The sequence below is a fragment of the Podarcis vaucheri genome (genome assembly GCF_965113315.1).
Source record: "Podarcis vaucheri genome assembly, chromosome: 1".
Classification (NCBI taxonomy): domain Eukaryota; kingdom Metazoa; phylum Chordata; class Lepidosauria; order Squamata; family Lacertidae; genus Podarcis; species Podarcis vaucheri.
This window is the reverse complement of record NC_138759.1, coordinates 136,504,763-136,531,964: the sequence shown is the minus strand read 5'-3', so window position 1 is coordinate 136,531,964 and position 27,202 is coordinate 136,504,763. Positions and strand designations below refer to the sequence as shown.

At 44.7% G+C, this 27,202-nt stretch overlaps 1 protein-coding gene and 1 long non-coding RNA gene across 2 annotated transcripts in view; one reads left to right on the top strand and one right to left on the bottom strand.

Annotated features, from left to right (window-relative positions):
• Nucleotides 1-6,439: 6,439 nt before the first annotated feature.
• On the top strand, nt 6,440-7,991 carry LOC309525110. The gene is made up of 3 exons (XR_014216053.1): nt 6,440-6,578; nt 6,977-7,025; nt 7,515-7,991. It is a non-coding gene; the product is annotated as an uncharacterized lncRNA (long non-coding RNA).
• Nucleotides 7,992-10,159: 2,168 nt separating this feature from the next.
• The window catches only part of RAMP1 (receptor activity modifying protein 1), a 42,779-nt gene continuing 25,736 nt past the window's right edge, over nt 10,160-27,202 (bottom strand). The window contains exon 3 of the mRNA XM_082210266.1: nt 10,160-11,501. Coding sequence (XP_082066392.1) covers nt 11,246-11,501 — 256 coding nt within the window. The 3' untranslated portion in view covers nt 10,160-11,245. The remainder of the gene's footprint in view (nt 11,502-27,202) is intronic.

Sequence of the window (27,202 nt, the reverse complement as noted above, 5' to 3'; positions counted from 1 at the left end):
GTTACAAAGAGGGGGGAGGGTCTCCAAGTTTTATTTTGAGAAAGGAAAGTAATGAAATATCTGCTTTAGATTTCTTTAGATCTGGCTAACTTTAAGAAATACCACTGGGAATTCAGAGCCCTTTTCTCTGAACTGGGGCCACCACCACCTTCTCTGGTAATTCTTTTTGACACCCACCCCCATAAGCTTTGTCCCAAGGATTTAACATTAATGTTTTATGGTCATGAGCAAACAGCCAGAACCTGAGAGACGGCTTTCAAGAGGTGCCAGACCTAAACAGAAATGTCGAGCGCAGGGAAATGTTTCCTGCTTGGCAGGGGGTTGGACTCGATGGCCCTTGTGGTCATCTATCATTCTATGATTCAGGGCATTTGGTTCACCCAGTTTGCAAAATTATGTGGCCTTTACATCCTTTCCAGTCCTATGTAGCTATGAACTATCCATGAACTAGCAATCAATCCAGAGTGCTGCCATCATATATTTCATGCAAATTCTGTCCAGTGATTAAGCTTTTGCCAGGAGAGTTTTTATGCACACACTCCAGCTTGTCAACATCCTTCTTAAATTGTGGTGCCCAGAATTGGACCCAGTATTCCAGGTGTGGCCTGACTGAGGCAAAATAGAGCAGTACTGGATCTGGAGACTAAACTTCTGTCGATGCAGCCAAGAATAGCATTAGCTCCCCCCCTTTTTTTCTTTTTGCTGCAGCATCGCATTGGTGACTCATATTGTGGTCTACAAAGACTTCTAGATCCTTTTAACATGTCCTGCTGGTAAGCCAAGTGTCCCCCATTTTATATTGGTGCCGCTGGTTGTTTCAGGCTGAAAAGGGTCTAGTGGGACTTAGAAGAACAGAAAGACAAATCCCTTCTGATGGGCTCCTGCATCACTTGCTACAATTCAGGGATTTTTTGTGTGAAGCACTTAAACTTGGGGAAGTTTAAAATGGCAGCCCTCATCTGACCACACCACCCATTGGCGCCAACTCCCATTGAGGGAACCTCAACCCCTCCAAATGGGAAGAGGCTGAGCCCCCCCCCCCCCAACCTTGAGGGGCCAGGCCTCGCTGCAACGGGCTTCGCCAGACCTTCCTGTGCTTGGGCTTGTCTGCACCTGCGGTGGGCCGTAAAAAGACCCAATGGGGCTTGTTGCAGGTGGGGGTGGCAGTGGCGGAGCATATGCCCACACTGCCCAGGCTGGGCGCGCTCCCAAGGGAGGGGGAGGGGCACAGAGGGTGCCCTCCCAGGTGCGGGATAGCTGCTTGGGTGTAGCCAGGGGAGGGGTGGGCTGCCCACGGGGGCGGAGCAAGCCGCTGATGACGAAGGGGGGAGGGGGAATGCTGCCGGCAAAGCAACGCAGCTCCCCCCTTGCCCTGATGGCTCGGGGTAGACTTGCGAGTCACAGGCAGGCGACACACCAAATGTCACCCCCCTCAGCAAAGACACCTGGAGCAGCCCAACCCCACCGCACCCCCCTTCCTCCACTCCTGGGGGGTGGGGCCCAGCTCCTATGACTCTACCTAATTCAGGCAGAGGCAAACTCCGGCCCTCCAGATGTTTGGGACTACAATTCCCATTTTCCCTAGCTAACAGGACCAGTGGTCAGGGATGATGGGAGTTGTAGTCCCAAAACATCTGGAGGTCCAGAGTTTGCCTCTGCCTGACCCAAATCCACCGTACTTGAGCAGCATTATGGCTTGAGCTCTGTCTGTGGTTGAAGCAAGGGGAACAAACTACATGATGAGGCATTAAATAGAGCGAAGAAGAGGTGGAATCTGAGGTGACACGAACTGAGTTCCTTCCCACCCCTTGGGAAGTGGGGGCTCCGGATGAGGAACAGTGAGGGGGCAGCAAACTCAGTGACTGCCCCAGGGGGCAAAAGCCCCCGAGCCAGAGGTTCCCCACCCCGCCTTGATCTTGCTTGCTTGATGGCATCTGACTGCTTGGAGTGGTGGCTCGGCTGCTTCAGCTGTTTTCCTGGAAGCCTCATTCCCAGGGCAGTCTGTGTCAGGAAGAGGGCAGCTTGCTTCCTTGCACCCATTTGCACTACCAGAGCACAGGCTATGAAATCGTCAGGAAATTACAAGTATGCAATTTAGAAGAGAGGCAAAATAATAGATTCTCTCACCATGCCAAGTACCCCCAGAGATCCCCTTATGCCATTCTATCCCTTTAAAGGGCCATGCTCATGCAGATTGCTTGTGTGAGCAATTATCCATGGGAATTAGGGGCTTTTGACTTTACTTTAGGCAAGTGCACAGTTGCTAACACCCGTCTCTTATCAACAATTTCAATCTGCTAATGTGCTCTTGCTGCAGCACTGCCAAACAGTGTTGACTTTGGCAAATATTTTGTCTGTGTATTGGCTTTATTGAGCTACTTCAGGGCAATAAGTTAGCAAAGCAATCACCTTGATCAGGAATAATTAAAACTTCACATCTTAACAGGGTATCCAGGCAATGAACAAGTTGCTGCAATTTCCAAGTGTTCACCCAGCTGGCAATAAAAACCAGAATAAAAAATTAATTGGTGACTAATGTTGACTTTCCCACATGTATGGAAACCATTTAGAAAATAACTTGGTGACCATGAATGAACTTTATCATTTCAGCAGTAAGGAAATGGAAAATAGATGTGGCACTAGTGGTGTGGCCATATTTGAGGGTGTTATCTTCTCCACAAGAGCAGATGGGACATTCATTGGTTGCCTTCAATGAAAACTCTTGAGCCTTCTGAAACTGAGCCCAACCTGGGAATGTCTTAATTTTGTTCTCCAGTGACTTCACTTAGGTTTGTTGCTCCCCTCTTTGGAGGTGGTTGAAGTAGCTTCCCTGTTGTTTTTAAAAAGGGGAAGGAGAATTGTTGTTGTTGTTTAGTCGTTTAGTTGTGTCCGACTCTTCGTGACCCCCTGGACCAGAGCACGCCAGGCACTCCTGTCTTCCACTGCCTCCCGCAGTTTAGTCAAATTCATGTTCGTAGCTTCGAGAATGCTGTCCAACCATCTCGTCCTCTGTCATCCCCTTCTCCTTGTGCCCTCCATCTTTCCCAACATCAGGGTCTTTTCCAGGGAGTCTTCTCTTCTCATGAGGTGGCCAAAGTATTGGAGTCTCAGCTTCAGGATCTGTCCTTCCAGTGAGCACTCAGGGCTGATTTCCTTCAGAATGGAGAGGTTTGATCTTCTTGCAGTCCACGGGACTCTCAAGAGTCTCCTCCAGCACCATAATTCAAAAGCATCAATTATTTGGTGATCAGCCTTCTTGATGGTCAAGCTTTCACTTCCATACATCACAACTGGGAAAACCATGGCTTGAACTATACGTACCTTTGTTGGCAAGGTGATGTCTCTGCTCTTTAAGATGCTGCCTAGGTTTGCCATCGCCTTTCTCCCAAGGAGCAGGCGTCTTTTAATTTCACAGCTGCTGTCACCATCTGCAGTGATCATGGAGCCCAAGAAAGTAAAATCTCTCACTGCCTCCATTTCTTCCCCTTCTATTTGCCAGGAGGTGCATCTAATAACGACATTGTCTTTCATATGATAAGATAGTGCGGTGTTTGGATGATGAGTTGATCACCTGGATTATGTGTAGCTACTTTGCTACGAAGTGTATTTGAATGGTCAGCTAGGAATGAATTGAGCACAATATCTTAATTTCAATTGAGGGATTTATACTTTGCTTTTTGAGCAAATCCTCCACTAATCCGTTTTGTAGGTGCTATAGAAATAGGGGGGATACCCCTAAACACTAGGAACAAATAAAGACTAGGATTTTGATTTGGATATGGATTAAAAAACATAAACTTTGGGGCTGTTCCAGATGGGATTCCTGGGCTGCCTTATGCAAATGAGTCTGGCTGGCTGAGGAGCAGGGCTGTTTTATATTATTACCACATAAAGCCATGGAGGGTCCTCAACAAGACCCCCCCCCCCAGGTGTGACCAGAGACTGGGAATGTTGCCAGGGTGGCTGCAGGGGGGCAAGGGGCTTCTGGGAAGAAGAAGGAGGAGGGAGGAGGGGACTTCTCCTGGAGGGGAAAATGGGGGTCCATGCTATGGGTTTGCCTCTGCCCATCTCACCCCTGGCAGGAAGGGGGGGTGAGCCCTTTGCTCCTCTTCCAGTTCCTGCCTTTGCCACTTGCCTGCTCTGGGCACAGCAAAAGGAAAAGGCAGGAACGCCATCTTGGAAGGGAGTTTTCTTTCTTTTGTTCTTCCTTTGCCTTTGTTTCTTGGATCCCCCTTTTCAAGCTCCCTTCCGTTTCCATAAGAGGCTTTTGCGCTCTCTCTCTCTCTCCCCCTCCTCTCGGCTCTGATTTTCCCCCCAGCCTCTTTTCTGGCCAGCAGCCCTTTGGGCGCCTCTGGACTTGAGAGGGAAGCCTAGGAAAGGGGTTCTCCTTTCTGGGAGATGGACCTTTCTCCTGAGTCCTGGGGGGGGGACCTGGAATCCCCCTGAATTTAGCAGCAGTCCAGGCTGAGGAGGTTTGGGGCGACCTGTGGAGGGGTCTGATCCTGCGGCTCCAGCATTCAGAAAGTGCTGGGAAGCCGGGAAAGGGGGGTGGCCCCTGCCTCGCCCTCCCCTGGGATGCCCACAGTGACCCCTGGACGGGAAATGCCTGACTAGGACCCACCTTCAGCCTAGGGCAGCAGTGAAGGGGGCCTTCAGGAAAGCCCCCCTGGTTCAAGCAGGGCTGGGGACCAGCAGGATGGCAGGGAGGAGGAGGAGAGCTGCCCTTCTCCTTCCCCCTCGGGAGACTCCTCTTCTTGGGCAAAGACAAACCAACATCATGGATCCTACAGAGAAGGAACTTATCATGGTGAGGACCAACGTTTGCCTCCATCTTGGTGAGGGAGAAGGAAGGCCGGCCTGCAATGTTTCGGGCCATGCTGTGAGATGCGGACCCCCTCCAAACCCTATTTCTTCAAGCATGAGGGTCTCCAAAGGGACACAGACCCTGTATGTGTGCCTGTGACCCCATGCGCTCTGGCCACTGCTTGGCAGAGAGCGGGGCAGGCGCTGGGCTTTTGTGGTATTATTTAAAATTACAAATCTGTTTTGTAAAACCTTTTATAAAGCTTGTAACGATAAGTATATAATAATAACATTAACCTAATATGCTTGAAATCATTTGCATAAACTATGGCTGTAGTTAATTTCCCTCCTTAAAACTGGAGGAAGAACAAGAACGCCCAAGCCTTATGATGTCAAACCTCCTGAGTATCAGACTTAAGGAGAAGAGCGAGGAGCAGCTGGATGTAGATTCATGGAACCCGAGGCTGATCCAGCCCCCTGCTATGCAGGAATATGCAGCCGTCCCTTAGGGGGACCAAACCTGCGTCCTTGGAGTTATAAGCACCATGCTCTAAGCAACTGAGCAGCCACATTTAATTATCACAGAATATTAAAGTATGGGATATAAAGCAACATTAAGTAAATTGACTTTGGTGCAGTATGTGTTTCATAATATGTGCTTCACAATTATTTTGAATAAACGTTTTTCATACTGTATTGGAAGACAGAACATGACAATTGATGACACTTTTCAGCTGTTAATCATCAGGATAGGGTTTATTTTATTACTCAGTTTCTATTGTGTGTCCCTTTCAGTTGTGTCCTCTATGTGTATTTGTTTTGTGTCCCTGTGTATTGAAATAACTGCTTTCAGAATTGGTGGGGCTGGACAGTGGAAACATCTTCAAGCATATAAAAAACAACTAGCTTCCTGGGAAGCAGGTGTTTAGATGTGGTCATATAAGACTACCTTTGAGCCGCTTCTTGACAACAGCATCAGCTCAAGCAATGCCTGTGCAGAACTCTGTGAAGCCACCAATCTCCCAACCTCACCAAAGGCTCAGAGGTAAGGGTGGCTTTGGGCACATACACAAGTACAGTCATACCTTGGAAGTCGAACGGAATCTGTTCCGGAAGTCCGTTTGACTTCCAAAACGTTCGAAAACCAAAGCACAGTTTCTGATTGGCTGCAGGAAGCTCTTGCAGCCAATCGGAAGCCACGGAAGCCCCATCGGACTTTAGGCTTCCAAAAATAGTTCAAAAACCGGAACAGTCACTTCCAGGTTTGCGACGTTCAGGAGCCAAAACGTTCGGGAACTAAGCTGTTCAACCTCCAAGGTACGACTACATTAAAAGCATGTGGCTTCCTCATAAGAACTCTGGGTAATGTAGTTTGATTAGGATGCTGGGAATGCTAGCTCTGTTAGGGGTAAAATACTGTTCCCAGGATCACTCAGATGAAGCCATGTGCTTTAGATGTGTGTTAGATGTTCTTTAAATGCATGTTGTGGATGTGGTCTTTATCTCATAGGCAGCATTGTTAAGCATGCATCCTTCTGACTTCATTAAAGAGAAAGCCAATGAGGTCAGAATGATGCACACTTAACAGTGCTGTCTATGAGATACAGCCTTACACACACCTCTTTGCTACTGATTGGATTTGCCCATTTGGTGAGGTCAGAAAAACTGGTAGCTTATGGAGATCAGTGGTTGTTAACAGTTAATACTAGTCCTTTAGGGAGGGTATGCTACATTCAACTCTGCTAATTCAATACACTGGCCAAGCCATTTACCAGGTAGGACACCAGGGAGAATTATTACTTTTAGCATCTTTGTATGGAAATACATTTTGGGGAAGGTATCTGTGGACATTAGAAAACTGAGTTTTCTTCATATCAAGAGATGCAGAAGTCAGGGAAGTCATTTGGTCTTTACCAAATTATTTTGCTTCCACAAAAAGTTCCTGTTATGACAGTTCCCTTCTGTGAATTTTGATGGCATATATTCCAAAATTCTGATTAGAGCTCTGAGACACCCTTAACAAGGAAGGTAATCTGCCTTCACTTAGCTGGTATATCAGTTTATCTTCTGCCCACACAAGAGCCCAGAGGGCCCTGACATCTGGTCACTAGAAAGAGATTCTGTATCTCCCCCTGCCCCTCAATGCCTTCCTCTTTTTAATTTTGTGTGTCAGGCACTTTCCTCCTGGACTCAAGAGCAGGAGAGCCTGGAGACATGGAGCTGTGAGTAACCAGATATTTTGCTTCCTCCTGCTTTGGGGTCTGTGGATTCTCTTAAATCCAGCCACTCAAGGTGAAGAGGGCTTCTGCGTGTTGAGCTGACCAGTGCAGAAGCAGCTCTGAGATCCTGCCCCAGATGACTGTGCGGTGCAAGTGACAGGATCAGCCAGTCTTATGCTGATCATATGGAGGCCGTCATGAAGCTGATTGGTGGGAGAGCCTAGATGGTGCCCAGTTAAGCCATGAATTGGCTGCTCCAAGATGTGGGGATGGCTTCACTGGTCTTTAAAGGGATTAAACAAATTCACAATGGGTCAGGCTATCAAATGGCCAACACTCATGAAGTAGTATGCCTCTGAATGTGAATGATCTGAGGGAGAGAGCTTATGTCTCTTATGTCCTGGGGACATCTGGTTGTCCACTGTTGTGCGAAACATGCTGCTGGACCAGATTGGGCTCTTATGGTCTTATGAGCGCTTTTCATCTTTTCAGGTCCAGAGTTTGCTCTTCCACATCCCCAGGAGCCTCTGTCCAGCACACCATCCCCTCCCACTGCTAGCAGCACGCAGAATACCAACCCCCTGAGGGTGAGAGCTGAGACTCCCGCCCTCCCTGCAGGGATGGCAGCAGTGGTGCAGGGAGCCACCAGTCCAGGAAGCCAACCACACCTTTCCTCTGGAGGGGAGCGAACTGTGATTCCCAAGAAGGTGCCCCTTGACACACAGCCCGATGGAGTGGAAGTTGAAGGCAAGGCAGTTGCTCTGTCCCATGTCATTCTTTGGAGGCAAGAAAACCAGTGTCGTTTAGAAGAGGCAGATACTGTTTTGGTCTTATCCTGTTTTGTTTTTTGCTATGTTACTTTATTTCTTCTACAGATGATGATAGCATAAATCAGGCTAATTGAAAGCAGGCTTTACATCTTTGATACCATACCAGTTGGTGTCACATAAAATTAATAAGCGACGCCCAGTTTCAGTGTTGAGTTTCTGTGGTTTCTCCATAACACAATATATCACTTGCCATTTTTGCAGGGGCTCATTTTTTTGGGTCCTGAGGGCAACCCAGGATAATAAGCAATATCCAACCTCACTCTCTACAGTTTTATATGAAGTGCTGAAACTGGAGAGGGAAATCTGACTTCCCCTTCCTGCTGCCATGGATATGTCTGTGACCATTGCACTTTAGTCAGAGCTGCAATGTCCGCAGGGCCAAACAACTCCTTCCCTATTCCCTGACATTTCTCCAAACCAGGGAGCACACTACACCAGACCTGGCGTAGTTTATTCCTTTCCCATTGTTCTTCCTGGTTAGATTACTGTAATGTGCTCTGCATGGGGCCACACTTGAACACAGTTTAAATGTTGCCACTAGTGCAAGTGTTTACTGTTTCAACTACTCAGAATCACATAGCACAGTGCTATTTTTCTAGAAAAAGAGGTGCTGGAGCTAACTATGAATGCCTCCTCCCTTGTTCTCTTATATTGGCAATGGTGCCCACCTGAGAGGTGCCGGAGCTGCGTTCTGGCAAGTTTGGGCTGGAAAAAAGCCCTGCATAGCACCAATACTTTCTGCATTGCCCTAATTTTTGTTCTTTCCCTGCACTACTGAAAATTAAAAAGCATGTTGGAGAAATTCCCTAGAGAAAAGACAGGGAAAGGGAAATTCAGGCATCTTTCTGGAAGAAATAGTCTGAAACGTAGAAAAAGCAAGTTAATGGGCATAATGGTTCTCGTGGTCATTCTAGTGCAACAGCTTTGCTTTCATAATGGTGGCAAACAATGTTGCAGTTGGATTCATTTGTCACTGATTAACAAATCAGTAAGTATGAAGGCATAGATAGGTTCATTCCAGTTTACCCTGGAAGCAAATGAATTTTCATAGGTAGGTATTTAGTGTCTGTGAATTGCACAGGTTCTTAATTGCTTTGAGAATATAGTTGACCTATGTTCGTTGAGTACATCTATAGTCAGTGTTGTGTAGTGATTCAGCTTACTTCTCATTAGCAAGTTTTATTGGTCAGAATCTATAACAATCATATTGCTTTAAGAAAAACACTGTCAATGGGACTAAGTAATTGTTTTGAAGGGCTGCCAATCGCAGGCAATGGCGGTGGGGCCGTGGCGAGCCTCCTGGCTTGCTTTTGGGCTTTTAATAGCATGGATCATATCCAATCCTGCTGTTAAAGGCACAGGATCTTTCCCCACTTCCCACCCCTCCCACCCTTTGGAAGTACTAGTGGAAGTTCCCACATTAATCAAATCTCTTTTAATGCCAAATCACAACATGGAGACATAGTATGGGCACCTCCCTTGATGCTTCTACTTCAACTGCCAACACAATCACCACCACAAACGCCTGTTCCCATGTTGCAAGTTACCCCCCCCCCCCGGTGTCCTTGTGCTAGTACTTCCTTCTTAGTTCCCAGGCTCTGTTCCCACCTTATGTCCTCAGCAGGAATGGGAAACCTGTGGCCCTCTAGATGTTACTGAACTCTCGCCTACCCTCTGTCCCGGCTACCCACCAGGGCACCATAGACTCTTCAGGGATGGACGGGGATTGGGCAGAGCTTTTGAGTGGGAGTTCAGCACTGCTCCAGTCAGCCCTTAAGTCACAAATCCCTCTGGTTTGCTGAGAGCACATGAATTTCTGTTGACAGTATCTGTTAATCTGGTTCACATATTACATTTCCCCAGGAGAGTCCACCGTCTGGAAAGCTTGAGACTTCTTTGAGTGAAGGGGTGCCTGGGGTGTGCTATTATATGAAATGTAAAGTAAAAGCAGTAATTGAAGCAACTTGGCTTTTTTCAGCAAACTTCTATATTTTGGTTGCATTTTATTCACTTACTTTAAAAGAATAAAGTGATCTGTGTTGCTACAGCAGCAAGTCTTCCTCAGATACCAAAACAGAATCCTGTTATTTAAAATTACAATGGATACTTGACATTGGATTCCATTCTCTCTCTCGCACATTCATGTCACATCAATGACATGAAAGCCCTGCAAATGGTAATTACTTGGTAGGGAATTCCTCCAATGTTAATAAACTGTTAGGGTTTTGCTGCTGCTGTTTGCAAACAATGTTAGCAATAATTTATTTACTAATTAATGACAGAAGTTCATAAAAATTCAAATCCAACTTTTCAAAGACCTAGGATACATTTTAATTGCTACAGAATGGTTCCTCACAGAATACATTATGTGGCTGATTATTGGCAAAACATATAAATAATAATTTGCTAGAGCTTCATCTCCTCCACTATCAGCAGTCAAAATGAATTGAGGGCATGCCTGCACCAGCTGGCTTTGTGTGTCATTTACTCCTGAATGCACTGCAATTAACTTCTGCTCTTTACAAGGCATCCTGACAGTGTCCTAATTGGTACACACCACAAAATTTGAAAGTTTAGGCGTCTTTAATTTGGTCTTGCTCTTCATATTATACACCTTATACTCGTTTGTACAAATCTCCTGCTCTCATTCTGGCCCCTGCTCTGCTGTTCTCCTAGACCTGGAACTTTGCTTTCTTTTGTTCTATTCCGATATTGCACAGCCCCGGTCACTTCTCAGTTCCACAAAGATGGAGGGTGCCTTTCCAAGATGGTTCCCAGCTGCAAGTTACCTAACCCAAAGAACAGCCCACAGTCCTAAATACAGTGGACCCTCCGGGTACGAACTTAATTCATTCAGGGGGTCCTTACGTACCCTGAAAAGTCTGCAACATGAGGCACCACTTCTGCGCACAGCGCGATAGAGCGCTTCTGCACATGCACTCATGGCGAAACCCGCAACTATACACTTCTGGGTTTGCCGCGTTTGCAACCTGAAAGTTACGTTACCCAAAGGTAACGTAACCCGAGGGTCGATGTAAGTATGTGTGGCTGAAGGGCATCAATTGAAAACTAGAAATAACCCAAAGGCAAAGGGGGTCTGAAGGAGACGTTGGTGCAGGCATGCCCTTAGCATGATCAAATCATGAATACAGGAAAATAATTTGGCTGTTGAAAAAAGTGGTTCAGTCCTTGATGCTTTTTCTTGGCTTCAGCAAAATTCTTGTTAGCTAGAGACTGTGGAGTTACAACATTTTTCTCTGGGTAGCATTGCCTAGAAATACTCTTTTTTGGGTGTTCACAACAGGAATAACAAAGCTGTTCCTCAGCACAGCTTGCTTGGGGTTCTGCTTCAGTCGCTTCTCAGGGTCGGAGACTTTGGGGTTGTGAAGAACTTCAGACAATGCCTTCACTGCGTTTGCTCCGCCACACAACCAGTGCTGTCATGAGCAGCGTGACAAAAATGGGTACCAATATGAACGGGCACAATATGGTGTTAGGGGGGTCTCTCAAAGCCCTTCCCGAGACAGGGCAGTCTTTGAAGTAGTGCTTGTGAATCGCTATGAAGAATTCATCCACTAGCTGGTTTGGCCAGAAGCAATGCATTCTCCCAGCAATCTGGTAGGTACAATTGGTCAGCTCCCCATACCAGCTGAAAAAGAGAAAAGGACACGTTAGTAGGCAGCCGCAATTAGGGCCCATTTCGCACATTACAGAGAGGAAAAGCAGGAATTGCCACCAAAGTGTACACTCAGCTGTGGGCAGAGCCACACAGTATATATAAGGCACATTCAACACACAGTTAAAGCTTGTGGCTCCCCCCACCCAGGAATCACGAGAACTGTTTCACCCTCAAAGAGCTACAATTTTGAGCACCCTCAAAAAACTACAGTTCCCAGGATTCTTTGGTAAAAGCATGTGCTTTCAATGTATGGTGTTTGTCTGCCCAAAGTTGCAGCTACAGCTTCTTTATTAGTCTACCTGCATGATGCATAATTGCTCTGTGCCACACTACATTTAAAATGCATTGGGTATGCTCCTAAAATTATGGCAAGTTAGAAAATCAACAAGAGTAAATCAGCAACAAAACCTGCAGAATTCAATATTCTTTCAGGTGTAAACATTCAGAGCTCCAAGGTAAACGACAACCAGAGCAGTTTGTCTTTAGTATTTCTAAATGATTGTAATGACTACATATACAGTGGTGCCTCGCAAGACGAAATTAATCCGTTCCGCGAGTCTCTTCGTCTTGCGGTTTTTACGTCTTGCGAAGCACGGCTATTAGCAGCTTAGCGGCTATTAGCGGCTTTAAGAAAAAGGAAACAAACTCGCAAGAACTCGCAAGACGTTTCATCTTGCGAAGCAAGCCCATAGGGAAATTCGTCTTGCGGAATGACTCAAAAAACGGAAAACTCTTTCGTCTAGTGAGTTTTTCGTCTTACGAGGCATTCGTCTTGCGGGGAACCACTGTACTGTATTTTTCGCTCCATAAGACGCACCTGACCATAAGATACACCTAGTTTGTAGAGGGGGAATGCAAGAAAACATATTATTTAAAAGGAGCGCTGAGCACTCCTTTAAAGGGAGTGCGGCTCTTGGGGGCTTTTCAGGGAGGTGGGGGAAGGGACTGACGGGCTAAGCCAGAAGCTAGAACAGCGAGAGGGAGCGCTGCGCAGCAATCCCTCTCGCTGTTCTGGCTTCTGGGTTAGCTGTGCAACCTGCATTCGCTCCATAAGGCGCACACACATTTCCCCTTACTTTTTAGGAGGGGAAAAGTGTGTCTTACAGAGCGAAAAATACAGTAACTGAGCATTTTTATTTTTAATTTTTGATCGGAAAGACAAAAGCCCTGTTCAGGTTTTCAATGAATGTTTGGGGGAGGAAGCTCCATTTCTTCACATGCCCATTTCTTCATATGTTCATAGGCATGTAAATTAATGTGTGCATAAATTCCTACTGCATGATCTGTATGCACATAGTTTCCTATGCAGATATTATGACCCACCTGTGGATTCCAAAGCACATACCGGTGTGGGGAATTCACTCTCCATACGTTTCTTAAGCACATCAAGATAAAAACAGATGGTTCAAAGGTCAAGCAGGACTCGGACGCATGTGTGTTGGATGCTGGGGGCTGGAAACTGACTTGGGAGAGGGACCCATCAATTTAGGGGTGCAGTGACCCCCCCAGGAGGTAGGAACCAGGGTCAGAAGAATAGTCAGAGCTCTCAGGGATGGAGGGCAGAACAATGGGCTTGGAGGAGCGAAATGGAGGGATGAGTGGACCCCCACCATCTGCCCCACTGTCTCCTAGAACCAGGAGAAGACTGAAGAGGGAAGAGCAGCAGCAGCTGCCGTGTGTGGTGCCCTGTTCCTGGAAAGCAGACTGGGAACAGATGCCTCAATGCTCGAAGTTGAACGCAAGTGTACTCATAGAGTCCTGCAGAGAAGCTACTGTAAGTGATTGGTTTTGACAATCAACTACCTGCTGTGTGCAGTGCTTTGGCTCGGACGTTTATGGAACAAGTAGGTCATTTTATCTGAAAATGAATGCCAGTGGCACAACTAATATTTTTATACCCAGAAGCGGCTGCTAATTTACAATGCTCCGTAAAAAAAAGCAAGAGGATATGGTTAAATAGGGTTGCCATATATCTGTGTTTTCCCAATCATTTCTTCTTTGGGGACTAGCATTTTGGGAACAACATTTTACAGGAAATGTCCAGTTTTTTCCTTTCTTTTTGGCACATGCGCACTTGGGAGGGTGATGGCGTTGAACTGCTGTGCCCCGGAAGCGCTGTGTGGAGCAGTCGCTTTGGCCAGAGGAGAGTGTGCAGAGGAGAGCCATTGAAAGATGAGGTGGGAGCTGGGTCCTGCCTTTGCCCCCAGCCCGCCATCATCAGTGCCACTGCCAGCCTGCATGCCTCTTCCCTGGCTCAGGCTGGCTGGAGCTGCGGCGGAGAGATGCTCTGCGCACTGTGTCCACGGCCAGCCCCAGCCAGGGAAAGAGACAGGCAGGCCTCGGGGGGTGGGGGGTGGCACCAGGTACGTTCAGATGTTATTCAGGAGACATATCACTTGGATTAATGCTGCTGGGCCAGAAGTGTTTCAGTGTGACAAAACAAATAAAAACCCTGCTGTTTCAGGGATCAAATGTGTGTTTATGGCCATCCCATAAGCGTTGGATGCAGAATGATGCAATAAATGAGTGGCAACTCTGGGCTGATAATTATTAGTTTAATTAATTAACTAATTAATTAATTAATTAACTTTGGTGATTAATTAATTGTCTTCAAGATTTGGCAGCCCTAGTTAGCACATCCTAGTATTCTTGCATAAATAAACAAGAGCATTTGAGTCCTCCCATGAACCATGATGTTCTTCATCATTTAAAAGCAAGCTCACAGTATCAAAAGAAGCAAGGGGAAAACGAATGTGCCAGCAGAGAGTGCAGTGGGATGGAGCTGAAAAAATTCCAGGGACTCAATTTACATAGCAATTAAAGCAAATCCAAAATAATCACGAGCAAGAAGCACTGGCAATGGGAGCACTCAGTGAAATATCGCACAGTGGGAAGCATCTATCACAGCTCATGTACAATCTAGGGGAGAGGAGGGAGCTATTACTTTCACAAAATGCACCCTGGTAAGTCAAGCACCCCCAGGGACAGAAGGAAATTCAGGTCTCATTCAGAGTAAATCTATCAAATCTGCACTTTCTGAAACAACATGCAAATGAAACACAGCTATCCTTCAAATTTGCACTTATCCAAATTCTGCTGTGCAGTTTACCAATCAATCACAATAACAGAAATATTAAGGGGAACTGTATATAAAAATGTGTTTATTAGGAGAAATATGCATGAAAATGATGAATTTAAACAAACAGTAAATTGCTGCAAAATGTGGAGAACTGAATTTAACTTTGGAAAAGTGCAAAACCAAGACAGCCAAAACTGACAGATCCTTCCATCCCTAGAGACTCCCACCTTTATCGTCTACCTGCTGTTCAGCACAAGACACAATGCCCCCCCCAAAAAAAAACAACCCCAGAAAAGAGAGATACATCCCCAAAGAAAGCTCTACGCCGTAAGTGGTCGACCTAAACATAGCTCATCATATTATGTAGAATTGCAGAAAAACAAACGTGTCACTTCAGTCATTCCCACTCACTATTGTTCTGGAGTTCGTAACGTTCTATTTTGTTATGACAAGTGTTCTTTACATGTTAAGCAATGCATTTTTATATTTTCATTCTGTTACATGATTTGCCCTAAAAGATACCGTACATTTCCCAACAACTTTGCTATTTCTATGAACACAAGTTAGAAAGAAACCAAATGGCAGACAGAAGCTTTCTGACACTCTTAAAAGTAGGAAGTGAGGAAGGTGGCTGAGTGTTTCTCCTTGGGGAAATCACTTCAGAATAACACTTGGCAGAGAATAATATTTCGTACAGAACAAGATTTTCATGCAGATAACTGCAGTGTGCCACAGAGATATTAAAGTGGAAACAGAGGCAACTCCAGCCTTCCCCACAGTCTCAGAAAATGAAATATTCAATGCAAGCCACAAATAAAACACTCCGTGGAGGGAGCTTATTATGACACAAGGAAATTGCTTCAGAATCTGTCTGAAGGAATCCTAAAGATGTTTCACATTAGAGGATCCATAAAAGCTGTAATATTATACTCAGATCTTTTTAATGTGCCCCTTCTAACAAATGCTACAAATAACCAAGAGCATTTGATCCAACTTCCGTAGGCTAAGAAGCACCTGCCCAACTGTTATGAGTGGCCTTCAAGGACGACAACCTTTGGCTTCCTGCCTTCAGCATTTCACACAAGTGAACTTGAAGAGTTCCTGATGGACTCTGAAGACCTAGATGCGGTAATGAGGAAAACCAAGACCAGTGGTTTGCCAAGAAAATGAAAAAAGAAGGTGTTTGGGGTTTTTCTGCCTACCCTCCTTGTACTGAGTGCCTTTAGGGCTTGCTTACTCAGCTGGGGTGGCTCCTCACAAATAATATTTGTAATTTAAAATGATCTCTCTTTAGTCAACACTTTTAGTGTGGCTTTTGACTAAACAAGTATAACAATAAAATGGTAATTTTGTTCTTCCAGTGTATTAAGTAACGCAGAGTCGCTGCAGCACTTTGGGATAACTTTGTGTTATCCTTTGGCTCTTATGTTTCCAGAGGAAGTTATTGACAAGGCTGACAAAGTGGATAATAAATGATAAATGGCTGATGAATGGACTGTGAAAAGGCATGTTCTGAAGATAAATACTAAATGAAGAATTCGTATTTATGTTGCTTTACTAATTTGTTACAGTCTTTGGAACTGTATTTTACTGCACTTTTGACTCACTTCTAGAAATAATAATCTTGAAATCACTCCCTGAGGTATCACTCCAGAAGCATTCACTTCTTGCAGACAAAATAATTGGTGCTGGATCTTATAATGGAAACAAGTGTCAACTGCTGTTGCTAAAAACCAAAGTGACAAAACATTCCAGTCTAAACTTTAAAAAATGGGTGTGGAACATCTGTGTATGAGTTCAACTAAAAAATTAGTTTGGGTGAGGAGCAATTAAATAGACATTGCTGTGTATGTCTCCTGTAACAGTTGGCCCAGTTAGCACTGCCATCTAGACAGCTTTATCTCTTTGGAGGCGCCATGAAACCATTCTCTTTGCATTTGTTTATCACTGTTTCTTTTTTTCCTTATCTAGTAAAGTCTTTTATAATCAGTAGGTGCTCAAAATAGCATTATCTTTAGAGTACTTCCTATAAAAGAAGGATGAAGAACTTGGGTCTGCACCAAGGAAGCACTGCAGCCCTTTGGCCTTCATCTGAGCCAGAGCTGCTTATCCTCAGAATCACTTCCTAAGAGTCTGGCTCTGCAAAGGAATTACATATCAATTGCCTTCGCAACGAAAATAAGATACTAAGCTAAAACCCAAACTACAAGGCTGCTTTTATTTTCCTCACCACTTACTGCAAGGACAGAGAGATGGAGAGAGAAGACATGGTCACTGGGGAGGAAGATGTTTCGAGGCTAGGTGCTTCACCACCTGAGCGCTAGATTCTCCAGGCAGATCCATTTTTGGAGCTTTTATCTTCTGCTGCACACAAATTTCAAAAAGTTGCTTCTCAGAAGCCATGTGGGTTCTGGCAAGATTATGTGGTGCCAAAGTATAAACAATGATTTCCAAAATGCTCTTTTTACCCAGAGTTGACCTTTTTCTGTTTGTCTCACTCATGATAGCAAAGAGCTCTTCACATTTGCTCTGACTGAGACATGATACTTTGTTGAAAAGAAGATTTATGAGCAGGCACATTTCAGATTGAATGTCATTTTCTGCACGCGCGCACACACCTGCTTTCACCCCAAATACCTTCAGAAATCACATGACCAAGGATTTTTTCTGTTTAAGGGAAACAGACACGCACTTGAAGACAGCAGGCACTGGATTCTTGGCAGAAAAAAAAAGTTTGCAAGCCTTAATTAATTAATTAAATTTCTCTACTACCCTTCATTCAAAGATCTCTGGTTAGTTTACAATATAAACATACAAAAATACACACCATAGTAACAAACAAAAACAATAACTGACACACACACAATGTAAAAGGCCATAGATTAGCCAAAGGTTTGGGAGAAGAGGAATGGCCTAGTGCCTAAAGATATAATCAAGCAAGACTACTAATTTTGGGCTTTATATCAGACTGACTGAGGCATCACAGGTCTTTTAATATCAAAGTTAATGTGGAAATGTGGCACAGGAATATAAATCCTGAGTATGTTGGCTCACATACTCCTCCTCCTCTACCTCCCTCCATGTGCCCCCTTCCCCTTCCCTTTCCATGTTGGAAATAACCATAGTTTACCAAGACATCTGAATCAGAAAAAACTGTAGTTTGCACTGGCCATAGTCTGCCCCTAGACCTGGAACTGAAATCACAATTTTAAGTGGGTTTCAATTCCTAATTTGGAAGCAGTTCAACTGTAACCAATTTATCTGATTCAATTATTAAGAGAATACTAGGGTTATTTCACACCCAAAGAAGAAAAAGGGTGCACAAGTCCAAGGCGGGGGGGGGGGGCAGAGTTTACAAACCCACAATGTTCAGCTCCATGACATCTGAACTGAGTCTTACTCAAACACGCCACCTTCCTCCTTCAGGAGATTAGAATGTCATCATCGTGGCTACATTTGGAAATCTGGCTTGATTTAAAATACAGTGGTGCCCTGCAAGACGAATGCCTCGCAAGACGAAAAACTCGCTAGACGAAAGGGTTTTTCGGTTTTGCATGCTTCGCTAGACGAATTTCCCTATGGGCTTGCTTCGCAAGACGAAAACGTCTTGCACTTTTTTTAAAAAGCTGCTTGAAGAGGCGCAGTTGCGACGGACCGTGCTTCGCAAGATGAAAAACATCGCAAGACGAAAAGACTCGCAAGACGAAAAGACTCGCGGAACGAATTCTTTTCGTCTTGCGAGGCACCACTGTAAAAAAATTGGGTGGCTAATGGGCAGCTCTCCCCAGATGTCCTTGGACTGCAACTCCCATCATCTTTGACCATTGGGCTATTCTGGCTGGGAGTTATGGGAGTTGGAGTCCAACAACACCTGGCATGCTAAAGGTCAAGGTCAAGGGACCCCTGACCATTAGGTCCAGTTGTGGCTGACTCTGGGGTTGCGGTGCTCATCTCGCTTTATTGGCTGAGGGAGCCGGCGTACAGCTTCCAGGTCATGTGGCTGTTAACGGAGAAATCCGAGGGCTCCCTTGGACAAAAAAACAAGGACACCAACCAGGAATACCAGAGCAAAACAGCAGCCAGTAGGCTTGGTCTTTATTGAAGACTGTTGCGACAGGACTCCCACCTGCCACCAGGTGAAACAAAATGGAAGCACAGAACAAAAGAAGACCCCAACTTTTATTAGTTACTAATCCCCCAAACTACACCCCTAGAACTAAATCACAACTACATCATGACCACATCATTGACACATCACAAAAAGGAGGGGTTGAGGGAGGAGTTGTGGAGGTAACCTGAGTGTCTTGTCACCTGGCTGGTTCCTCCTTTCCCCCTCCCCATGAGTCATTTCCAGAGGACAAAAGGGAGCTGGCACTTTCCTGCCCCCAGAGGGAAGATCTGATCATTGTCCTTTGTTCCAGTCCATGTTGAATCCACTCCCATATGCAAGTTGAATCCACTAACACAGCATGACTAAGCCATGTTGAATCCACTCCCATATGCAAGTCCTTTGTGACCTTGATGGTCTTCTGTCTAGGACCATCAGGGTTGGCATAGCAACTGAGCAGGGCTCCTGTGTATGTGCTGGTATGCTCAAGGGATTATGGCTGGCCTGTATCAAACTTTCCCCATTTTGTAGTCCTTCCTTCATGGAGTAAAATAAAAGTGGAATGGTGCAGATCCGATATATGGTTGATTTTCTATGAATTTGTAACAGAAGCATAGCATATGTTGTGTGTGAGTGTGTGTGTGTGTCAAGTTTGTACAAACTGAATGATGGGGGGGGGGGTCCCTGAGACATGGCCAGCATGACTAAGCCACTTCTGGCGAACCAGAGCAGCACACGGAAACGCCGTGTACCTTCCCGCCAGAGCGGTACCTATTTATCTACTTGCACTTTGACGTGCTTTCGAACTGCTAGGTTGGCAGGAGCAGGGACTGAGCAACAGGAGCTCACCCCGTCGCGGGGATTTGAAGCACCGACCTTCTGATCGGCAAGTCCTAGGCTCTGTGGTTTAACCCACAGCGCCATCCGCGTCCCACCTGGCATGCTACTCCTGCTTTAAAGTTGTTCTGTTTTTAAAGGTCGCACTATGGAACTGGGCTTTTAGGGTTTGTTTGTTTTTTAAATTTTTTAAACAACCCTTTCCCTTAAACGAGTGACAGCCGATTTCGGTTCCCATTAGATTATTAAATATCAGCCCCAAGAAAAATTCCGAGTGCAATGACAGCCGAGTGATTTATACTAACATGGAGTTCCCTTTGCTTTACCAGTTTCACATGGAGCCGTCCCATACAGACACCTTAGATGGGCACATGAAAAACTTTTCCCACAGTATAAATTCTACTCTTTCCTCAAAAATGTTTTGGCTTTTTAGTTTCATTTGTTATCATTCTTTTAACGTAAGCCAATTCAGGGGGAAATAGTCCAAGCATTCTGATCAATTTACTTTTGGACAGAAGTTACAAAACAACAGCACCAAAAAGAATCACATTTGGCATGTCCAAGAAAAGCACGTTTTGTCTGCCAGCTCTCAGAGCAGCGGCTGAGGCTTTAATTCTAAACAGACTTATTAGGAAGGAAGTCTTCCACATGGCTAAGATTGCGCTGCCAGCCTAAACAGCTGACTGAGAGGCAACTCCATGGACCTCAGTCAGACTTTCACACGTTCTGGTGTGAGCTTAAAGGGTTTCTTACTTTCACCCTTTCCCAAAGAGAAATTTCCCGTGGTCCTATTTCTGTTCCCTCCTTTCTAGCTTCATCTTCCAGTGTCTCAATATATTCTTTCATCTTCCCCAAAGAATTGTTACCTGCTAACTCTTGGTAAAACTCCTGAAATACTCCCAACTTATCTTTCATCAAGTTGTGAATACTACCCATTTTATCTATTATTAGGCTAATCTTTACTTTTTTGACTGTACAGCTTTGGCCAGCAATTTGGAATTTTTATAACTATGCTCAAAAAATTCTCTTTTCAAAAATATCAATTCTCTTTGCACTTTTTCCATATCTTTATTTTCTACATTTCCTGCTTGAAAAGTTTATTTGCTTCATAATACTTGTACTTCAGAGTGAGAAATCCATCTTTTAAAGTATTTTCTCTGGGAGTTCTCAATTTCTGTTGCTTGCTCTATGGCCAGCAGGGCCCACCCCACGGACACCATTTTAACTAACAGTTTTTAACAGATCAATTGTTGCTGCTGCTGCTGCTCTGGAAATTGTATCGCTGAAGTCCCAAAGGGAAAAAATGCATTTGTGCAAATACTTTGCAAGCAGCTTTTGGACTTTCAGAAAGGTCTGTGCCAAAAGTAAAATGTTATTAAGATAAATTTCTATTTATAAACATAGCTAAGCGGTGATATTGCTTATTTTCCCTATGTATCCAACTCAGAAAAACAAATGTTTGGCAGTAACAAATCAAAATGTGGCTTTGCTTTAGAAACAGCACTGTGGTTTCCATATTTAGCATGATGGCATCAGCATAGAATGTGCTGAGCTTCTATATTGGGGGAGGGGAATAACAATCTGGAGCAGTAAGAACCTGTAGGAGGGATAATTCTGATAAGATGAAAGTACTATTTGTGAGTGGTTCATCTGCCCTAGGAGGTGAGGTTGACTCTAGATGCAGCCGCATTATCCCTAAATTTAAGCAACAGATTCTAGGAGGTAGCCGTGTTGGTCTGCCGTAGTCAAAATAAATTAAAACAATTCTTTAAAAAGACTTGATTCTTTTAAGGGAGTTTTTAGGTTTTTAAGAAGAGTCTTTTTGACTACCTTTTTAAAGAATTGTTTTAACTTAGGCACCAGGTTCATGGTTTGAAAACACTCATACTTTGTCTCTGGAGACATTGAGGGGCAGTATTTCAATATGAGTAGGAAAATAAGAGTACCTTTAAACATTTTTTTAGAAAAAAAAGCACTGAGTAAAATACTTTTAGACCACCTGGATCCTTGGACTGATTTACATCAATAAGAGAACCAATTTTTGATGTGGTGAAAGAGATGTGTTCATCACCAGTTACAATTTCAAATTCCTGCCAACCAACTCTGTCAGGAGTCAAAAACTTGCCTTGGGCAGCAATTCTCTACTTGCTTATCTGGAAGGAAGTCTCATTGAGCTCAATAGGATTTGCTTCAGGAGAAAGGGCAGCCTAATGGTCATCAGTGACCAAACCAGGCCTGCAGAGGGGGGGAACTTTCAGTAATGGAAGAGAATGGCTCACATCTCCATTGACGCAGCCACTTTCTACTAACTGCATCCATTTAAGTGCCAGATTTCTCAGCCTCCCCAGAACCACCGCACTTACTCTTCCATATCAATCACATCGATCCATTTCAAGCCATCTAATCAGCTGTGCTATAATAACTACTCAGATAAGCTCCCTTTAGAAACAGCAGTCAGGCCAGCACAACAACGAATCGCATAATGAATCAGCTCATTTAAAAGGCTTATGCTGCAAGTGAACATGTACATATGAAGAAGTACATTTGCAAATGCTGTCTCGTGAATAACTGAAAGCCCCCTTGGCTTGCAAACTCAAGACTGTGAATAATTCAACATGGATTGTGCCAGTGCTTTTTAAAAAGAAAAATGGTGCTGGTACTATATTATAAAAATAATATTTTCTAATTTATACCCTTTCCATCTGGCTGGGTTGCCCCAGACACTCTGGACTGCGTCCAACACATATAAAAACATAATAAAACATCAAACATTAATAGCAAGAAGCTGATCCAATATAAAAAGTCAGAATAACTTTAAAATAAACAACTTATAACAAATAAAGCAATATTTAATGATTCATTATAATCTGACAGTAAACAGTAAAATTAAACATCAAATAATAATTAAACAGTTTACAGATTACACGTATCAATTACAATAAAGAATTACTAATCTACAATCAATAAAAATAAAAGCAAATCACAATGCATAAAATACCACAAAACATACAAAACCATATAAAAGGATCAAACTGAGAAACAAGGACACACAAAGTATAAAATTATTTTTTTCCAAATATCCCTGAACTCCTCTCTTCCCAACGGCTTCTGCTGCTCTCAAAGTCCTGGTCTGGGAAGCTCCAAGGGCTGGAAGGTGGAAAAGCCACCGTCTGATGACCAACAGAAAGTCTTTCTCCCCTCACAGTACTCACCATGAAGTACCACACTTTTAGCCTTTGAGGGGGAAAGGTGCTGGTACTGCAAACCCTTGAGTAGCCCCAGGTTGGCAGGCGCGCAACTCCTCCCCCTAGGGAGCATTTCCCACAGCAGCATGGGGGAGGGGTCTGATTGATTGATTGATTGTGTGACTGTGGACATGGATAAAAGCCCCCCCTCCAAACAATGACTATCATCAGTGCAGGTAAGAAAATAATTTAATTCTAATTTTTATCATTTACAATACTGTTTTATTTATTTTATAGTACAGTACATTTATTACTGTTTTCATTTTATGGATCAATGGTCTCGTTAGATAGTAAAATTCATGTTGAATTGCTGTTTTAGGGGTTGTTTTTAAAAGTCTGGAATGGATTAATCCATTTTCCATTACTTTCTATGGGAAAGCGCGCCTTGGTTTAAGAACACTTTGGTTTAAGAACAGACTTCCAGAATGGATTAAGTTTGTAAACCAAGGTACCACTGTATATTTGAATTTAAATTGTAATTTGACATTGATAAAATGTGGTTTATATTGGATTTTAATAATTGGAAATTAATAAAAATATTTATAAATAAAATAAAGCTCTCCTCATCAGGTTTGCGAGACTCTTAGCAAACATATTCTTGCCAACCACTGTAAGGTGCAGCCCATCTCTTGCACACCTCCCATGGCACCCTGTTTCCTCCACACCCTCCTGCCTTTGTCCCCCTCAGCAGGAAGTCACCTATCACCACCACTCATCTCTTCCTCCTCATTCTAAACACTGTGCCTTCCAAAGCCTGCTTGGGGTGTTCGAAGGTCTGCAACTGCTCTTCTTGAGTCTTCCCCCCTTGTCTATTGGAGCTTATCTGCATTTTGCTGGGATGGGTTACAGAGACAGGAACCTTTTGGTTTGAGTACTTCCTGCTCCTTCCTCTCAGCTTGCCTTCTCCAGACTGCAATTCCCTTTCTACAATACAATCTCCTTGAAAGATGAAGCCTTATTTACCTAGGGATCCATTAGCCACGCCATCCCCTGGACCTCGGAGGGAACAAAAGTACCAGGAAATAAATCTTCTTTGGAGAAAAGAGTTTTATTTCAAATCTGTGCACAGAGACAATCTGTACCCAGAGACAACCAGCTGGATAGCTCCTGAGAATATTCTGGCTGTAAAGCAAGTCACTTCTGCACACTTTCTTATACCCGCAGACTTCCCCAAATCGGCTAGCAAATATTGCTTGCTAAGAACAAAATATTGCCTGCTAGACATTCCTGTCTTTCTTCCACCTCCTTGTACACGTGTCCTCTTTTGCTAGTTAAGCATTTCCTTCGTATCTCTTCCTTAAAAGCAGAAGTGAAGCAGGAAACATCTTGCTTGTGGTTTTTCAGTTAACAGCAGTTTCTGGCTAGGCAGGAAGCGACCTTCTGACCTGTAGCTAGCATCAGCAGTTCCAAATAGCTGATTAGGCAGGAAGTGGCCTCATGACCTGTCTGTTTTAGACTTTTGCAAATAACTGCAATTTTTGGGTTTGAGCTGTGTAACCATCCTAGCAGAGTGCAGGAATTTACTATGTGTAAATAATATCAACAGAATAAAATATTGAGAGAAACCTATCTCCCTTTACTCCGTCCTCTTCTTTTGAACAATCTATTACTTAGATTCGTTCTGGGGTAGGGGTCTATATTCTCTCATTACAGCAATCACGCGAGGTCTCATCATGCGAGACATCATCTTTCCCATCATATGTTGCAGGCATTGCATTGAGCAGGGTATACAGAAGCAAAGAAGCAATAGAAGCATTATTGGGCCTATTCTTCCCACAAATACGATACCGTTCATGCCAACAGAAATACGAGAGCATCCATATGACAAGGGCGGTACATATCACTCCTACCCACCAAACCCAATATCTTCATGGTTCCTCCCACCAATATTCAGGGGTGTGCTCATTGTTGAAGAGCCCACTGATATTTGTACCCGACTACCTGTTGAGCCTCAAGGATGAGAGCCCACCGGTGAGCTGATGCTCCCACTATGTGGGTCAATTTTTCTACTAGCCCTGTTGGGTGGATTGAACTCTTGTGCTGCCTCCCTAGTGACCAGAACATATGGAAGCTGAAATCCTGGGGTGGCAATTCTTACTGGCACTTGTTTAGTAATTTCAATGCACACCTGGCTAAGGCTCCCACCCCTGCAATACTTGCATTAAGATAGGTTCTGTCCCCTCTATCACCTGGGTTAAGAGTAGGACCTGTTCTATCAACTGAGGTTGGTACAGTGCTCTACCTTCCGGATAACAGTTGACTACCCTCCCACAACAGCAAGAGCGGTACAGAACTAGATAGATTTCGATCGTCTCTGCAGCTTCCCGTAAGAGTACTGTCCACGCGTGCTGGTCAGTGGTGTGGGAGAGGAGCCACAACGGGGTAGTGGGGTGTCTCAATATGGTAATCTCATCAAACCCCAGTTTCCAATAGCCAAGGAGCACGCCATCCCTTACCACCGGCAAGACGAACCAGTCGTAGCAGAGGCCAGCAGGCCAATAAGGGCGGTATGGTTCGGTAGGGTCAGGGCAATAAGACATAGAGCAAGTCAATAAAGAAAATAAGAGAGAAAAGAGAAAGTCTTTGTAACTGTCCTTGTGATGATTAGTCGTTGTCCGTGGCCTAACGCTTTTTCTCCTGGTAGCGTCAGACACAAGGTGATGATCAACTTCAGAGGGTCAGCAGGATTTCTTTTGCAAGTCCAGACACCTTTCTTCAGATGCGTGTGATGTACCCAGGGGATCACCTCGATTACTTTCACTGCAGTTGAGGATGAGGGGGTCGCCAGACGCTGTCACTCAGAGGAACTGGTGAACCGGCTCAGCGAGACTGCCGCGGGACTGCAGGTGTACGCTCGAGGGAATACCTGGAAAGAAAGCAAACACACACAACAAACACAGGGATTGCACTTGTTCTTGGGTGATGTGATCTCCCATCTGCCCCAAACTGGCGGGGATGCCTCGGACGAAAGGGGTTGGCCTGCCATATAGAAGTTCACAGGGTGATAGTTCTCAGTCTCTTGGTTGGCGCACAGGGCACATATTGGGATATAGCAGCAGTTAGTTATAGCAGCAGTTAGTTGAGGTAGAATATTCTCCCAAGGTGTGCTTTAGCAGCTGGGCCTCCCAAATGGGTGGACTCGTGGTAATTCTTTACAATTGTGCTGGCCAGATGTTGGGGCACAAAAACATGGCTGTCTGGTCCTTCCTGGAGCGTTGCTCCTTCTTGGCTGGTCCACTGCTGTACATCAAGGGTGTAACGTGGTTCCACATCATCTGGAGTGAGTTCTGGTACCAATATCAAAAGTTCTGGTGGTGCCTCTAAATTGGCTGGAGAACAAATGTCTACGTTGGGGGCGCTGCCTGCGGGCGCCCCTCCCATCCAATTCTTCACCGTACGTAGAGATATCAGCCTCTGGAGTGATATCAGCAAGGCAGTCGTCACTCAGGATGCTGAGACACAGTCCAATCTGAAGCAGCTTTCCTCCTTGAATGTGGTGGACCCAAGGGGTGGTGCCAGCGATCTTCACAGCTGTGGGTGTGGAGAGCAGATGGGCCCTTCCAGCACGGTTGCAGTGGTGCCTGGGACCAGTCTTATCCACACCTCGTCACTTGGCTCAAACTGGTCACGCAAGGAGTTCGGGCCTGGGTTGAGAGAGAGAATCTCGAGAGAGAGACTGTACATAATTGTTCAATTCCACATCTTGAGCAGGGATAGGTGAAAGCATGCACACATAAGGAACCGGTCTCCCAAACATCACTTCAAAAGGGTGACAAGTGAATACGTTTCAATGGGAGGCTACAGACTCTAAGCAAAGCCAAGGGCAACATGAACACCCAATTAGACCCTGTTTCTTGGGTCAGTGGTTTTTCAAAGTCCTTTTCATCCTTTCCTTTTTTTCCAGAACTTTGGGGCCTATATGCAGTACCCACCATCGTCCTTCTTCACTGGCAACAGTGGGGTGTTTCACTGTGATTGGCATTGTTTCAAGATTCCATGTTGAATCAATCGCTTCAAATGCACCCACTCCTTCAGCTGCCTGTCGTGGGATGGGGCATTGGTTTTTATCCTCTGCCCATAGTCCAGGGTCAACATCATGAAGCAGGCTAACAGGGAGGATTCCCTCCTCTTCTTTTACCATCATCAAGCACCAATGGTCTCTCAGGGGTATTTCTAAAGAAAACTCTCCTGCTGGTCCAGTTGTCATCATTACTTCCCCCATTGGTTGGAAGGAAATCTGGGCTTGTAATTTTGTTAACAAGTCTCGGCCCAATAAGGAATGGGACACTCTGGTATATACAAAAAAATTGTGCTGGACTACTTAGCCACCTAGGCAGCAGGTAACAGACTGCAAAAACGGGGCCTTTTGTGATTTACCTGTGGCTCCAATTATATTAACCAC